The sequence below is a fragment of the Lepeophtheirus salmonis genome, chromosome 4, assembly GCF_016086655.4.
Source record: "Lepeophtheirus salmonis chromosome 4, UVic_Lsal_1.4, whole genome shotgun sequence".
NCBI classification, from domain to species: domain Eukaryota; kingdom Metazoa; phylum Arthropoda; class Copepoda; order Siphonostomatoida; family Caligidae; genus Lepeophtheirus; species Lepeophtheirus salmonis.
In genome coordinates, this window is record NC_052134.2 from 30,765,205 (window position 1) to 30,780,975 (window position 15,771).

General features: G+C 27.1%; 1 protein-coding gene across 1 annotated transcript in view; it reads left to right on the forward strand.

Moving 5' to 3' along the window:
- The first annotated feature begins 247 nt into the window (after positions 1-247).
- The window catches only part of LOC121116675 (papilin), a 63,006-nt gene continuing 47,482 nt past the window's right edge, over positions 248-15,771 (forward strand). Inside the window, exons 1-10 of the mRNA XM_071888051.1 lie at positions 248-335; positions 467-687; positions 2,991-3,035; positions 3,877-4,056; positions 4,136-4,162; positions 5,547-5,582; positions 5,660-5,692; positions 6,892-6,933; positions 13,329-13,355; positions 13,416-13,436. Of these exons, the coding sequence (XP_071744152.1) occupies positions 248-335; positions 467-687; positions 2,991-3,035; positions 3,877-4,056; positions 4,136-4,162; positions 5,547-5,582; positions 5,660-5,692; positions 6,892-6,933; positions 13,329-13,355; positions 13,416-13,436 (720 nt within the window). The remainder of the gene's footprint in view (positions 336-466; positions 688-2,990; positions 3,036-3,876; positions 4,057-4,135; positions 4,163-5,546; positions 5,583-5,659; positions 5,693-6,891; positions 6,934-13,328; positions 13,356-13,415; positions 13,437-15,771) is intronic.

Consider the following 15,771-nt stretch of genomic DNA (forward strand, 5'->3'; position numbering starts at 1 on the left):
GGCATATCTCCAGGGCAATCGGGTCTTTGTTTTTTGCCGCGTTGATTACTCTGAAGAGACAATCAAAGGCTCTGGTAGTCTTTGTTGATTATTTTCATGTTAAAAATGCGGCCGTTTTAGTGCACAACGAATTATGTTATGTCGTTCATGGTGATTCCGTTGTCGATAATATTTGATACTCAATGCTTTTTGGTAATTACCATTGTAATTTGTCATTTCATTTTGTCACGACACTTGTTGAAAAAGGATGACAATATCAAAAGAAATGAAGTTAAAATTATTAACTAAACTAAACTTCACGATTTGCTTCTCGCCACATATCGTTAAAACCGGTGGTAAAATTTTTTTTCTGGGTCTTGGGCTGATTAATTTTTCGTTTACATTTAAAATGTGGAGCCTTTTTTCCGAAAACATATTTTACTTTGTCCTTTACAATCAGATATAACACACTTTAATTTATTTCTAGCTTCATCGCCCAAATGTAATGAAGCCTTAGATATTGGTGAATGCAATCAGAACGAAACAAAGTATTATTTCAATAATGAAACTAATGAATGTGAAGAGTTTGTCTATGGGGGATGTAAAGGAAGTGAAAACCGATTTGATAGCTTGTCTGATTGCAAAACTTTGTGTGAATCTAAGGATCAAAACAGCTCAGCCTATAGGCAGTGGGGCTCATATCCACCAGTAAGTTAAGGCATTTAATGTTCACGGGTTTGAAAAGTAATTAGTATGGTTCTTTGTGTTATAAATCATAAATTAGAGGCAGATCCTACGCATAAGTATTCATATAATTTGTTAAAATTCTCACTATTTAAATAAAAGGGTAATGACCTGGGTCTCCCTTTTATAGGGTTTTATTAATAATCAGTAACTTAGGTGCATCAGGTAGTACATGATTAGGTAGTTCTAAAGGATCCTTTATAATTCAGGCTATAGGTTTACATAGTAACAAAACTTGATGGTATTAACATATTTAATTATACCCACGTAAAAAGTTCAATTTCCAGTATTTGCCCAGTTAAAAAAAAAACCATAACAAGAAATAGAGCGAAATTCAAACTATGGATCCAAATAAAAATCGTAGACTGAAATTTCCCTTTAAAAAAAAAAAAAAAACATTGTTATTCTATTTTTCCTGAATTATACTGAGTTAGTTAACTTTATAATGGTTTCAGACAGGTCTACAACTTGCAGACAGAAACACAATATCATTATGAAAATATCGGTTATATTCAGTAGAATTTATTATTCAAAATTCATATTTTTTTTATGTTCAATATCTTTTGACTCTAAAATCGGAAGATAATTTTACAAAATTATGTTTCGGTCTACTTTTACACTAAGCATACGTATTACCACTCAAGAAATCACTAAAATACTCATTTTATGATTCTAATTATTTTTATGAACTTTTCAAAAATATATAAATATATATATTTTTCTACAAAATTTATGAGGGAACCAAAAATTAATTAACAATTTTTTTGACTAACAAATGACAACTTCATATAAAACAATAAAAAACTGTACAATTTTAAGAATTATTTTTGTTGTATCTTTACCACTTTTTTTAAAGGACTTTATAAAGTATAGAGAAGAAAAAATATTAAAATTAGACTGTCGTTCGCTCAACTTTTATAGCGTTGTCAAAAATCCTTCGTCAAATTCTTTTTTCTTCCTTTTTCTTTTCAAAACTTATAATTTCTTTTAAAAAATAAATACAAATATACAGAAATAATTTTTTTAAAGTTTATATTCTTTATTTTTTGTTTTATATGAAGTAGTTGTTTGTTAGTCAAAAAATTAGTTCCAAAAGTACTATTTTAAGAGTATAATGGCCTTGAAAGCCAAACAAATTGTTGTTTGAAAGGAATTTCTTGAGCCTTACGAACTTACATGAAAATTGTAAGGAAAATACATTTGTTTGTTTGGCTGTGATTCCTCGACACACCAACAAAGACATAACAACACCCACTCGGAGATTCGCATTTAAAATATTGATAATTAAAACTACTGTCAAAAAGTAGAATTTAGAAAAATAAATTATGTATTTGTGAAATTTTTGTGGCAAGTATTTATATGCTTGATTTTCAGAATTGTTACAATAGTGACCTTCAAAAGTTTAAATGCTTAGGTGCCACATCTGTTGAAAAACAAAAAAATTTAACTATAAGTTATACTTAGTGTCATACATTTTTTTTAGAACTAATATGTATTTGAATTATTAAATGGTGTTTTAAATTTGAAAGAAAAAATCTGCATCAATCATTTTCTAAAATTAAAGTCATTCTGAAGATGTGAAAAAATGGAAGAAAGTCTTTGAAAATGGAAACAAGATTGACAAGAATATAAATATTGATTACTCATAAATTTTAAAAACTTAGAGAAAATTAAGTATGCAAAAATTAGATGTAATTTAAGAAAATGCCACATATATGACAATTCCATGTTAAAAGGCTAAATTGAATCCCATTTTTTCTTAATTTTTGAGTCATGAGTAAGTCAAGAAAAGGGAGCAGTTAAATAATAATATCTTTTCATGAAATTGATAAAATGAAAGTGCAACACTATGTGGATATTAAAAAAAATGCATAGTAGGAAATTATTTTAAAAGTTATATCGAAAATAATCACAACAAAACATCTACTATATTCATTTATGTTGATACTGTATAGTTATAGAAATCTAAGCCAAATAATGTTTCTTCTTTTCAAAATAATTTCTATTTTACGATGATATTAATTTATATTGTAACATTTGGAGTCTGATTATTCGAGTTTAAGTCTATTTGAGTTTACAAAAAATACTTTCTGTGATTTTAACTAAGTTTAAGGCATTTTTAACAATCGTAAACTCTATTTTTTTTTGCTATGAACAGATACGAGTAGTTTAGATATAATAGGTCACACTATAAATATTTAACTATTATTATTAAATAGTTTTTTAATACATTTTTTCGAATATAACATTTTTTTTTACTTTCTTAGATTGGTAGTCCTCGCGAATTTGATTTCAAAGGATCTTTCGAACAAGTAAGATACTTGTATTGTTATTATGGATTTTACAATACCTTTATTTTCTGAAATATTAATTAAATTAAAAAATAGATTCAGCTAATGTAAAAAACATTTATATTTTTTAAGAACTTTATATATTACACTTGTGAACAAATATTTTCCCGTAGAATAAGATGGTGGATTCTTGATTTATTTTACCCCAATAGACATAATAATAATCTTTATAGCCCAAAATGTATGTTTTTGTGTACTACATAGAACCACATTTTATATATATAATCATTAAACCTTCATAGCATAAAAATAAACAAAAATATTTTTGTAAGTATCAAATCTTAAATAACTTTAAAATATTAATTTTTTTAAAGGCGGTCTTTAATTATTGTGAAATTTTATACTTTTAATCTACGACAAGTTTAATTTTTGTCATTGTGATAAAAAAAAGAGACTTATGGGTTCTCAAAAGTCCTTTTGTCATTTTTTTGAACATACAAAAAATGTTCTCCGATTCAGAGAAATATACAGAAATTATAAAATAAAAATTAGAATTTGGAAAGATGCATCTACGAATTATATTTCGTGCTTTTTTCTAAAAGGCCAAAAGTAGCATACTATACTGATTTTTTATAATACTCTGCAGGTTAAATAACTAGTAAATTTAGCTTTGTAAAATGTTTTCCTTGTTACTTGGGATAAAAAATATTAAAAACACGCAATCTCAGTCAAAATTTAAATTTTTATTGACGAGTATTTTGTATTTGTACCGTGTGTTGCGTACCTAATCATCTTTCCAACTAACTGTTAATCCCACTCACTAATAACTTGTATTAACGTCATTTAATGTTTTCCTTTCTAGACATGTTTACTTCCAAAAGTAACTGGACCGTGTGAAGGATATTTTGAAAGATACTATTTTAATCCGGACACAGATTCATGTGAGGGATTCATATATTCTGGATGTAGAGGCAATGCAAATAATTTCCAGAGTTATAAGGATTGTTGTGTAACGTGTCATGTTTTATCATCAAAACCAGAAGTATGTTATTCTCAATCTGATTGTTTTTTATTCATAGTGATCTCACAAAGAAATAACATAACATATTTTCTGTTTTTAGGGGAAAAGCATTGATTTTATTGAGCCTGTAAGTCATAATTAAAAGAGATTTAGTACAATGGATGCACCGTTATTTGATTTGGTCGATAACTTATTAGGTGTCAATTATTAATTAATGTTTTATACAAGGCAACAACAACAAAAAAAATCTAATGATACTTGAGTTACTGATCACAAATCTGTAATTCGTTTTTTCCCATTTAATCTTGTTTTTGAGAATTTATATTCACTTAAAACTCTTAAAATATGATGGTTTTTTACCCTTTCAACTGCATTTTTTTTTTTCAAAATTGATGATTGCATATTAAATATTAACAAATATATGCTTCATCAACATAAAAGTAATTTAAAATGATATCTTACGAAAATTGAGTACGGATTACATTTATATTCTTCACGAGTTATTCTCTATTTAAAAAAATATTATTTTTAACAATTTGTAGGTAACGCAAGTTGCACTCAAGGAAGCTAAAATTGTTTCTCATTATAATATAAAATAAGAAATATAAATACTTTATTTGAAATACCATATCTGGGCCAATATAAGTTTCTAAAAACAAATAAAGATTATATACTATAGCTAAAAAAAATTATATCTTAACTAATTGAACAAATCGGAATACAAATTGTATAATTGACTAAAGTATGTCTTTGAAATATTGGGCTGTATGTATGTTTTATATAAATAGTAAAATTAGGATTTTATCCTTTTTTGATTTTTGCTCAAGATTGTTTTTATGTTGAAACACCACAAATATTACAAATTGATTAAAATATTTGTGAAGAATAAAATAGTTTGTATGTGGATTATTGGTTTTTTTTCTTTTTCATTGGCAAAAGTTACCTCAAACTTATAAGAATAGTAAAATTTCTCAAAAATTAGATTTAATAAGGAAAAACTTATAACAAATACGTGATTACCACGTCAATCACTGTAGCATTTAATATGGCACATAATTTTACATTTGGAAAATGCAATTCTGAAGACTTGTCTTATTTATTAGTTTTCTGGTACTGAATAAATATACATAGTAAAAATAAGTGGTGGTAATATTTCGTAAAGAATGAAATATCTTTTGTCAGATTTTTAAGATAAAAGAAACCTAAATTAAATGATATAATCCTTATAATTTTAAATTTTTTTCGGAGGAGAGAAGCTTGACGTTTCTGCGTTCAGCTGCAATCAGGCGTTAGAGCAAAGAAATAAACACAAATCCTACTCCGACGGGGATCCTCCATTAAACTAAATAATATTTTTAATGATTTTTATAATGAATTAGTTCCTTTTCTTTGATTACGGATTAATGGGCAAGGTGGCTGATTACCGATTAATCGGAGCATTCCTAGTACTCATTTTATAATAATTTACCAATAAGTACAACATTTATATATTAATGACTTTTTAATTTCAGTCAAGTAAATTTTTGGACGACTCTTCAGTTGCTAAGGTAATTAAATCTTGAACATAGTCCTTTGATTGACATAATTTAAATGACTAATTTTTGTGTTGTTTTTAAATTTTCAGAATGGCATCGTTTCATCTCATAGTTTAAAATTTGTAAGTACATTAAGTGATCTATTAATTTCACAATAGTGACCCTCTATTTATAGGAAAGAAAATCATATGGCTATCTAAATCATTATTGGGTATGTTTTAAAAGAATTTATTTCGCTGATCACCATATTACTAATAAAAATAATTTACTAATCCATTGATTATATTTTTTTAGACTTCATTGGTCAGTCAATGGAGAAAGACACACAGTGTAAGTAAAAATAAATTATTTGTATAAATTAAAACGTCTTCCTTAATATACCATTGATTTCATTTGTTTAAATTTGACTATTTGTTGTACAAATACTCTAAGGAGTGAGGTAAGAAACATATCACTAGTACATTTTTTACTGAGATATGTTCATTTGTATACTCAAATCATTGTTAAGAATTGAGTTTTAAAAATTATAATTGAATTATCCTAATGCTCTACAAAAGGCCTATCTTTAACATAAATATATGTCTTTGTTTCAAAATTATTACAACCATCATGTCTTTTTTTGGCTTAGAGTATCTTTTGTTTGTTCTAAAGTCTTAAACAAAATGCCTTAACACGCCTAATGGTTTAAGTAAATTCATTGTGTTACTGATATCTTTTTTTTCAATGTAAAAGTTCATTTTTATAATACCACAGAAAACGTCAATTAATCCATTTATCATTTTCCTTCATGACAAATGCAAATTTTTTCCCTTTAAAAACTTACTCTATCATTTTCAGTTATTAAGTTAGAAATTGTACATGCAGGTTGTACAAGTTCAGTAGAGGACTAAATTATTATCCCCCGAATGTGCTACTCATGACGTGCCGTAGGCAACTTTGTCTTCCTTTTTAATAATTATCCTAGCTAATTCATTTAAAAGGGTGAATTCAGGAAGGTTGTGTACTTAGGTAGAATATAATATTCAAATAAATTCTACAGCCCTACTATATAGCCTTGATGAATTCGCATTTTAACTGAATTAACATGGTGGTTAATTTATGAATATAAAAATAGTTTTTATTAATAGATTGTCCATTTTAAAGACAAATCTGTAAATTAACGATATCTTATTTTATTTGATTAGAACTAGTCACCATTAGGCAATACATAATCATCAATTAATAGTTTTGTTTCCTAAAAAATTATACAACAGTTTGAAATACAAACATAATTAATAAATTATCCATTTTGCATATAACATAATTTAATATTATTTTTCAGTACATTGGTTATTCAGTAACAAATGTTCATAACATCGACTGGGTAAGTTTTACAAAACTAAATTCAATAACACATTTATTGTCGCTTGTTTAAAGTTTAAATTAAACACATATTAATGAGAATTTCAGGAAACGGTTGGTATTTTTGAATATCCTAGGTTATCACCTTTCAAAAGATATATCACCAGCTGGAGTATACATGTAGATGAGATACAACAAATACAAAGTATACCTAGTTGATTGGATAGTTCCGCAACGCCCTAATAAGAGGAATCTTTTTTCTGTTCGAAGCAATAAATTTTTCTTTACTTCGACTTTTTACCAGCAATATAATCTGCAGAAAATATCAGATATCTTCTGTTACACGAATTGTATCTTTGACTATTTGTACAGATCTTGATGTCAATATATTTTTTAAAAGTTAACCATGTGGCCCATTCCTTCATAAGAATTTTTGTCAACATTTGTCTAAGGATCCATAAATATCCCCTAAAATGATATTTCTTCCTATGGGCATCGTTGGATATTATTTAATGGTCTATACGAGGTGTACAAGTCCCTTTTGAATGATTGATAACCTATTTATACTTCTTCCCAGCATTCTTGCATTTTTTGATCAGCTAGACCATCCAGATATTTACTTTTATGATGTCGGGAATATTTATATTTGGGTGTTGAGCTACGATAAAATCAATTACCTCTAGTAATATGTCTGTTTTGGATGGACATATTTGCTCCAAATGGAAGATACATAGATATATATTTTAAAAGATGTCTCTTCAATTTGGTGGAAACAAGGTCTTTTGAAGATTTTAATAAAAAATTATTTAGTTTAAACTTTAAAAAGTGACAATAAATATGGCCACTATGAATATCAAGGAGGTTAAAATTCATTTAATTATATCTTTAGGGAAATATATTGGAAGGATCAAGAGCTACATACACGGTAGTTACAGGGACTTATAGATGTTTGAAACCAAAATATACATAATTTGTTTTTTAGGGCCATGGTCAGGGTTTGTCACGTTTTTATCAAGTAAGTAACGACACCCAATTTAATGTTAATACCATTGTTGGCCAGTAGATTATAAAGAGTCGTAAAGTCAACACGAAAGCAAGTAATAACGATTTTCACAAAATTAAGTCTGGATTATATATATTTTCTTCAACAAATAATTATCGTCAATTTCTATAAAAATACCCTTCATATATTACCAGGTGTTCAAATTTAAAATGTCGTTCTTTTTTTATGAAAAAAAAAAGGAATTCTTTATATGTTATAGTAATCTTTTGGAAGTGCTCCTAATTGCACTTAAAATACCAAAATATCATGGTTAAGAGGTATAATTATAAGTTAATATATTTATTATGAAGACCAAATAATTGGGTTCAAATACTGTATAATAATAAATAGAATGAAAATTCTATGTTATAGCTAATATTTAGGCTGTCTTAACTCTACGGTAGTAAACTGTGGTATTATACAACCCAAAATTGATAAAAATGCTTGTTATTCTTTTGAATCCACATTTGATCGCCAATTATTTTCAATATGCTCCTGAAACATTCAATCAGATTATATGTCATTCTTTATTTATCTATATAATCCCTTTTTTAAGATTTATTTGGCTATTTAGCCAGGTTTAGTTCAAGGTTTATAGAGTTTAATTAACTATTTTGTTTAATAGGCGTTCCTTTGTCTTGCCTTTTGATTTTTCGAATTATTTTTTTTTCTAAAAAAAAACTAATGTATACTACAGTAGTTACAAAATGATAATATTTTAGCAATTATTCTATGGAATACACAAACATCATAAAAAATTAATGATTAATAACTTAATCTCCAAAATTACTTCAAAATTATGAATATTTTGTAAAAAATTTGTGTTAATAATAAAAATTTAACGTTTTTAATATCAAAATAATAAAAAATATCGACACATGTACTTTTACACTTTAGTTGACCTTTACCAGTGTAAAATGGATGGAATTGTTAAAAAAATGATACAAAATTTAAAATATGTAATTCTAATTAACATTGAACTCTTTATCATTTAATTTAATTCTTTTTATTTTGGGGTTTCTTTTTACTCTGGTCAATAACTGTGTTGTAAAAAATGGATGTTAACTAACAGATGGTTAAATTATTGTTTAAATATAAATACAACGCAAATAGTTCACCTAAAAATGTCAATAATATATATATTAGGCAGTAATTTTACAGTAAATACAATTTCCAGCGCCTCCACATGAATAATTTGTTGATATAAGTTGATGATCATTATTCATCGATTATTACAAATGTAATCCAGTCTCAATTTCAAAAAAACAAATTTCTAATTTGATTTTGTGTTGACGGGACATAAAGGATATATAAATCAATTGCAATAAATATGTGTATGTTTGTTGTCCATTAATTACATGTTTGTTTTACTTATTTTCAGATACCTAAACGATTCCCCCATCATATTGTAAGTAAATACACTTTTTATCTCAAATAACAATATTCAACAACAGTTTTTTTAAATGAACTCAAAGTAAATATAAAAATAGTTAAATAAAAACGAGTCGATGAGTTTTTAATTAAATATAGAAGAGTTCATTTTGCAAATAAATAAGAAATGATATGTGTAATGGTCATTTCTTGTCAATATGACCTTGGCAAAATCTTTATTATCGCTTTGCATGCGTCTAAAACAATTTCTTCTTCCTTTGCTATTCTTTACAGCGAAAAATCGAGCGAAACATATTTGGTGAAGAGACTGACCATTTGTTGTTATTTTTCAATAGTGTATAAATTCATTTAACACAGGGATTGTAATTTTAATGTAATATGACCAGTTATTCTATTATATTACAAGCAAAAATCTTGATATGGGCGGGCTTAATGGACCCATGTCAGTATACTTGCTATCAAAAACTGCAAAGATACCTCCTGGTCGATTTTCAGGCTGTATCGAATACGATATTTGTGTAACATCATGACTTATTTTTTTAGTCTATTTGCTTTTATTTCACTAGTCTAATCCATTTGAGGGGGGAAAAAAATAAACAAACAAAGTTTAAATAGAAAAAAAAATGATTATGATTGGTTATGATGTCAAATAAAGTGTCAGTCTTTATACTAGCCGTTATATTTGTAATGGGATATCAAGGGACCTTTTAAAAAAACCAACTCATACAATTATTTTTGGTATTATAGTGTTGAATTCCTATCAAATAATCACAATTTATTTTCCTTCCATATTAGACTTGCTTATTTCCAAAAGAAGTAGGGCACTGTCACAATAATCTACGAAGAAGTTTCTACAATCCTATTACACATAGATGTGAGTCCTTTATGTATCATGGCTGCGGTGGAAGTCCTAATAACTTTTTGGAGCCATCCTTATGTCAAAAAATTTGTTCAAAATATATACAAGTACCTATACACCATGGAGTAAGTATTAAAAAATATTTTGGTGTGATTTTAATGTCATTTCTCTATATCGTCAGCCGTTTCCTAAAATCCTGGCACATGTCAATAAGGTAGGATTAATTAATTAAATACCCGGGGGAACAATTGCAAGGTGAAAAATTATCTACACTAATTAACTAAGCGGATTTAACTTTTATTTTATTTTAAAATCACAAACTCATCTAAATTTTCCCCATCCCATCTGGTTAATGAGAAATCGGGATTAATACTAATTTGGTAATAATCACGTTCATTTTTAACCACTAAGAGAGTAAGACCATTTTTTAAATAGATTTATTAATTTATTATCTTCAGATAGTCGAAGTTTAAAAAAATTAAACAGTGTTCACATTGAACAATTAAAGATGTGAAACAAAGGTCATGGGTAACTTATTATTATTTGTTTTTTTCATACCAGAAATATTTAAAAATTTAAATACACTCTTAAGTTTTAGTTAACTAACTGAAAACATTTAAATACTTGCCTATGATTGCATTATTGTGCAATATATCACCAGTCAAAAAGTTCTACTTTCTTCATCTTTTAGACCTCAGTAATCAGAGTCATTTAGATAAACAATTTTCTTTTTTTAGTAAGACTTCTATTAATAATATCACATCTCTAATTTAGTAGAATCCGTTCACTTGTGAAAGTGTCTAGTGGAATTATCCATATAGCTATAAAATGAAAAAAAAATCATATTACTAAATTTATTTTATTTCTAAATTAGCAAATAATTATTTTTTATATTTCAGGGACCAATAATTCATTTTCCACTCTATCCGAACGTAAATATTACGAAAATATTTGAGTCGTCGAATTCATGTTTTATTTTAACATTATTTAATTACCTTTTTTTAGATTCATCGAAGGCCGTTTCTACACAAGCTTCATGTAATAGTATAAGCATCATAAAATTCTTACAATATCAGGGAGAGCGTGGTGGTATCGGATGATTTATATAGATTTCCCAACCCTTTCTATTTAATAAAGAGTCTTTTACCTTTGCATACTCTAATGTATTCCTTCAATATCTCTATATTTCAATATTTTGCTCCGTTTTTTTAATATCCCTTTAGAAAGCACCACAAACAATTGTAGAAATCAATCAAGTTTATGTAAGGCTTCGCACAGTGTTTTTTAAGGTTGCATATAGTTGACATGATCGTAATCTTTAATAGATGGAATAACAGTAAATACGCAATTCAATTTGAATGGTTTTTTTAATTGCCGTTTTAAAATTAGTAATATGTATTAGGCAAGATGTGATTTTGTACAAGCTGTAACTTGTATAAGCAAATTGTAGGAGATGCAACCAAAAAATGTGATGAAGTATTTTTAATAAAAAAAATACAGTACTTGGAATGAGGATAATGCAATAATTTAGTATTCCATGGATAATCAACAAACTAGTAGTCTATTTCGTGATTATTTTAATGAAAATGACTTTCATAAAAGTATTCAGTAGCACATTATAATGTTAAAATATCCATAGTTATGGTACTCATAACTATAAAATAACCATGTTATTTTAATAGATAAAAATTAAATGATTGTATCTATAAATATTTGGTAATTAGAATTACCCATTTTAGTCATTAATTGATGGATTTTAAGACAAAAAAATTTCAAATAGTACAATTTTATTTTACAAATTGCAACTTTTGCGGACATTGCAACACCAGATGAGTGATTGGGAGACATCGAACAAAAGAACTACAATCACTGTCCAATGTCTCCTTGACTGAAATATTAAGAAAATACATCTTGATCAAACCAGGCAAATAATACTTATATATTATCAAAGACTTAACAGTCCAATCAATGAGGTTAGTTCCATTCATTTAAAGCGTTCTTAAAAGCCATGTTCTTTTTCTCCCACAATCCGACCCCCCCCGCCCCGCCCCGCTCTCTCTTAAGTATTTTGAGGTTGATTTGAGTCAATTAAAAAGAACAATAGAACAAGATGCTCATAATTGATGAAAATATAGAGGAAATAATAAATCAGAGCATTAATATTTTGCTCGTACTAACAAATACATTACTTTTTTAAATTTAAAGCAAGTTAAAAAATAGTCGGAACCCTAATATTGCTGAATCGGTTTTAGTACTGCATCCTTAATTCCTATTTTATCCTTACCCCATTTTAGTCTTTTTTTCTAATCGGTCCGATCACGGTGTTACTTCCCTTGCACATAAATTACAGAGAATTTTGTTGCAAGCTATCGATTATTCTAATTATTTGATTTATTCTAATCAATGTACCGTACGTTGATTGGTTCAACTAGAATCAGCTCATTTTTAGGTGTAACAAATTCCTATCTATCACTAAATTATAATTCCATAGTTTGGAAGAATTGGAAAATTAATAACTGATAATAGGCCTTTTGTCCCATTTTTTGCACATAATACAATAAAGGTAACACGTATCAAAGGACTGAAGAAAAAAGACCAAAGAAAAGCCTGATCTCTATGCTTTTTGTCAGCTGTCAAATTTCTGTTGTACAGATTTTTTGAGTGGTGAATTAGAATAAGCTTTTTTTAAGCTATAAATAATTTTCTACTTCTTAATCAAGAATAGTTGCAGCCCTGGAAGTTTGATATATTTTCGTATCTTTTTTTTTTCTTTTTGTAGAAGGAAAGTTTTGAGAGGGATAATGAAGATTGTTTTGTGTTTTATTTATTTATATACAAAATTGTTAAATAAAGTAACCTAATATAAATAAATTAATAATGATTCACTAAAGCTTTTTGACAGGCCACAAAAATATATTTGCCGTATGCGCCCTCCAATTTTAATTATAGAAAATAGTAACGTTTGTTGATATTATTGAAACAAAATTTTAATTATATCAAAAGTATATATTATTTGACTTCAAATAAAATATCTCACAAAATAAACTTAACCGATTCACAACATTTAATTCTTAAATTAACCACAATTAAATTATTATTTAAAAGTTCCAATTTCTTTATTTAGATTCAACCAAAGCCAAGAATTTGGCACGTAAGTTTTCATATATCTGACTAAAATACCTCCATAATCTAACTATTCTTCATATTTCAGTTCAAACCTACTCATCCTCAGGTAAGTTAACATAACTTAGTTCTAGTTGAAATAAAAAATCTATTGTGACGGCCATTTTTTCTACAAAGTTTGAACCTATATTTAACTTTTATCGCCAATTTAATGTAAAAGTTGTTGATAATTTATTTGTAATGTTTGTTTTGAGCTTTCTATATTTTTTAAATCGAGTGACTCCGTTACTAAGACAAGTTGAAACAGGTAACGGAGTACATTGAGAAAGTACTTATTATAGATAAATAATCATATAAATGATAGTGTTTATCGATATAAATGGGAAAAAAAATTAAAAATATTTATTTTTAAGAAATCCTGTTTTGAAATTACAGAAATTCTATATTTGTGATGTGATCTCCTCTATTGGAAAAGTAAAATATGTTTCTTTTTCCCGGTTCATAATATACTAGCGGGAGTACCCGGGAATTACTTAGAGTAATTAGTCGTCGATGAACAGAGAAACTGTGTTATACTCATATGGTTATATATTCCCTTTTTCTTGTCACGCGCTGAGCTTGAAATACACGCCCTCGTTACTAAATATTTATATGATTATTATATAGCTAGCCACGCAGTTCAAGAATATTAAGTGAAAACTCAATTAGGAATATGAACCATCCACAGACAAACAAAAAGACAAGCTTTTCTTTATCATATAGATGTATTAAGTTCGCCCAACTAGTGTGTCTCAATTCTCTTACCTATACCTTTGAGTAGAATATATCCGTAATGCACAATTTTTTGATAAAATCTATTCATAGTTTGTAAAAATTTATGATTGAGTTAATTTATTCAAACTAGAAAAAAAAATTGTATTCAATTACATTTCTGGCGTTTATGATTTAATTTCAGATGTGAAAAATTTCAAAACCTCGGCTAGCTTATTTTTATTATATAAAGTATATGTACGTTAGTAACCTGCACAATATTAGTCCTCATACTAATTAATCCTCCCCAAAGTTATGAGCCAAGTGGCAAAATGTGCCTGTTAGTTTGAGGAGAATTCTGTAGGTATGAGAAAAATTCCATTAAACCTGCAAGATGATGAAACATCATGATGAGAACATTCCTAGTTTAAAAAATTGACAGCCTAAGCATTTTCTAGTAAAAATTATGAAATTCTGGTATATATTGAAATAAGTAAACGAAATAATTTGTAGTTAAATTAATTTTCTTTTAAAGTTCGATTTATTTACTGAATTTACTAACCAACAATTTTTCTTTTCTTAAATCTAACATAAACAGGTAATACAATTATTATAATTACTTTGTTCCAAAAACTAGATTAATCTTAGGAGTAAAAAGTTAAATTAACCATCAAGAAAAATTGTATAATTATAAGAATAAACGGGATTTAATAGTGTAATCTATTAACTGAAATTTAAAAAAAAATTAATAGACATGTAAAAAATTACTCAAAGGGGGGTAGATTTGAAAATGAGTCACAGTTCAGAATTGGGTATATTTACCACTGCCTACAGTGATGGTGAAACACAATTTGAAAAAAATGCTGAGAAATTTTTTAAACTGAATGATAGGTAGAATGTTTGTTAAAAAATTTCAACTTAAATAATTTGTTTGAAATACTCGTATAATATAATATAATTTTTTTTCTATTTCATGATAGATACATCCAAGGCTGCCAGGATATCATCCTCATGTAACTATATAAACAGTTTCTTAATCCATACAACAAATATTAACAGTTATTTTCAATTTTTTTTAGTTACACCCGAAGCCAAAACTTGTTCTCGTGAGTTATACTAAGAAAAATTCATTAGGTCCATTATTTCTGATTTGAAACTTCAATTACAGAGAAAACCAAGATTGCACCAAGTTAAACTACACGTAATCATTCTGTTTATTTATATTTTTAATAGTTAGAGATGTAAAAAATGATGGAATCCCGGCGAGGCTTAATTTAAAGTGTATGATGGTAGTCTTCTAAAAAAACATGTGTGTAGTTATTTACCATTTTTCGGAATTTATTTTTAAAATTAAAATCTTATCAGACACCAGAGAACACAGCAGTAATATTTGTGTGGAGATATGTCTAAAGTTGTAAATTTTAAGCATTTTTAACAATCTCAAAAATGTTTTTTTTTCCCCAAAGCTGTTATTATTATTTTTTAATAGTTGAGATATCTGAATATAAAACAACTACATATACATGTGCTTATGAACAACAGAGAGTAACACTGATGATCTGCTGTCTTTATTTTAGTTAAAATAGAATGGAAGATTGATATTGGAGTAATTCCAGTCAATCTCCTTTTTAGATACAGAGTAAAATTTGTGTTTATTTGATTCCTCACAATGCTGCTTATAACTTATCTAATAC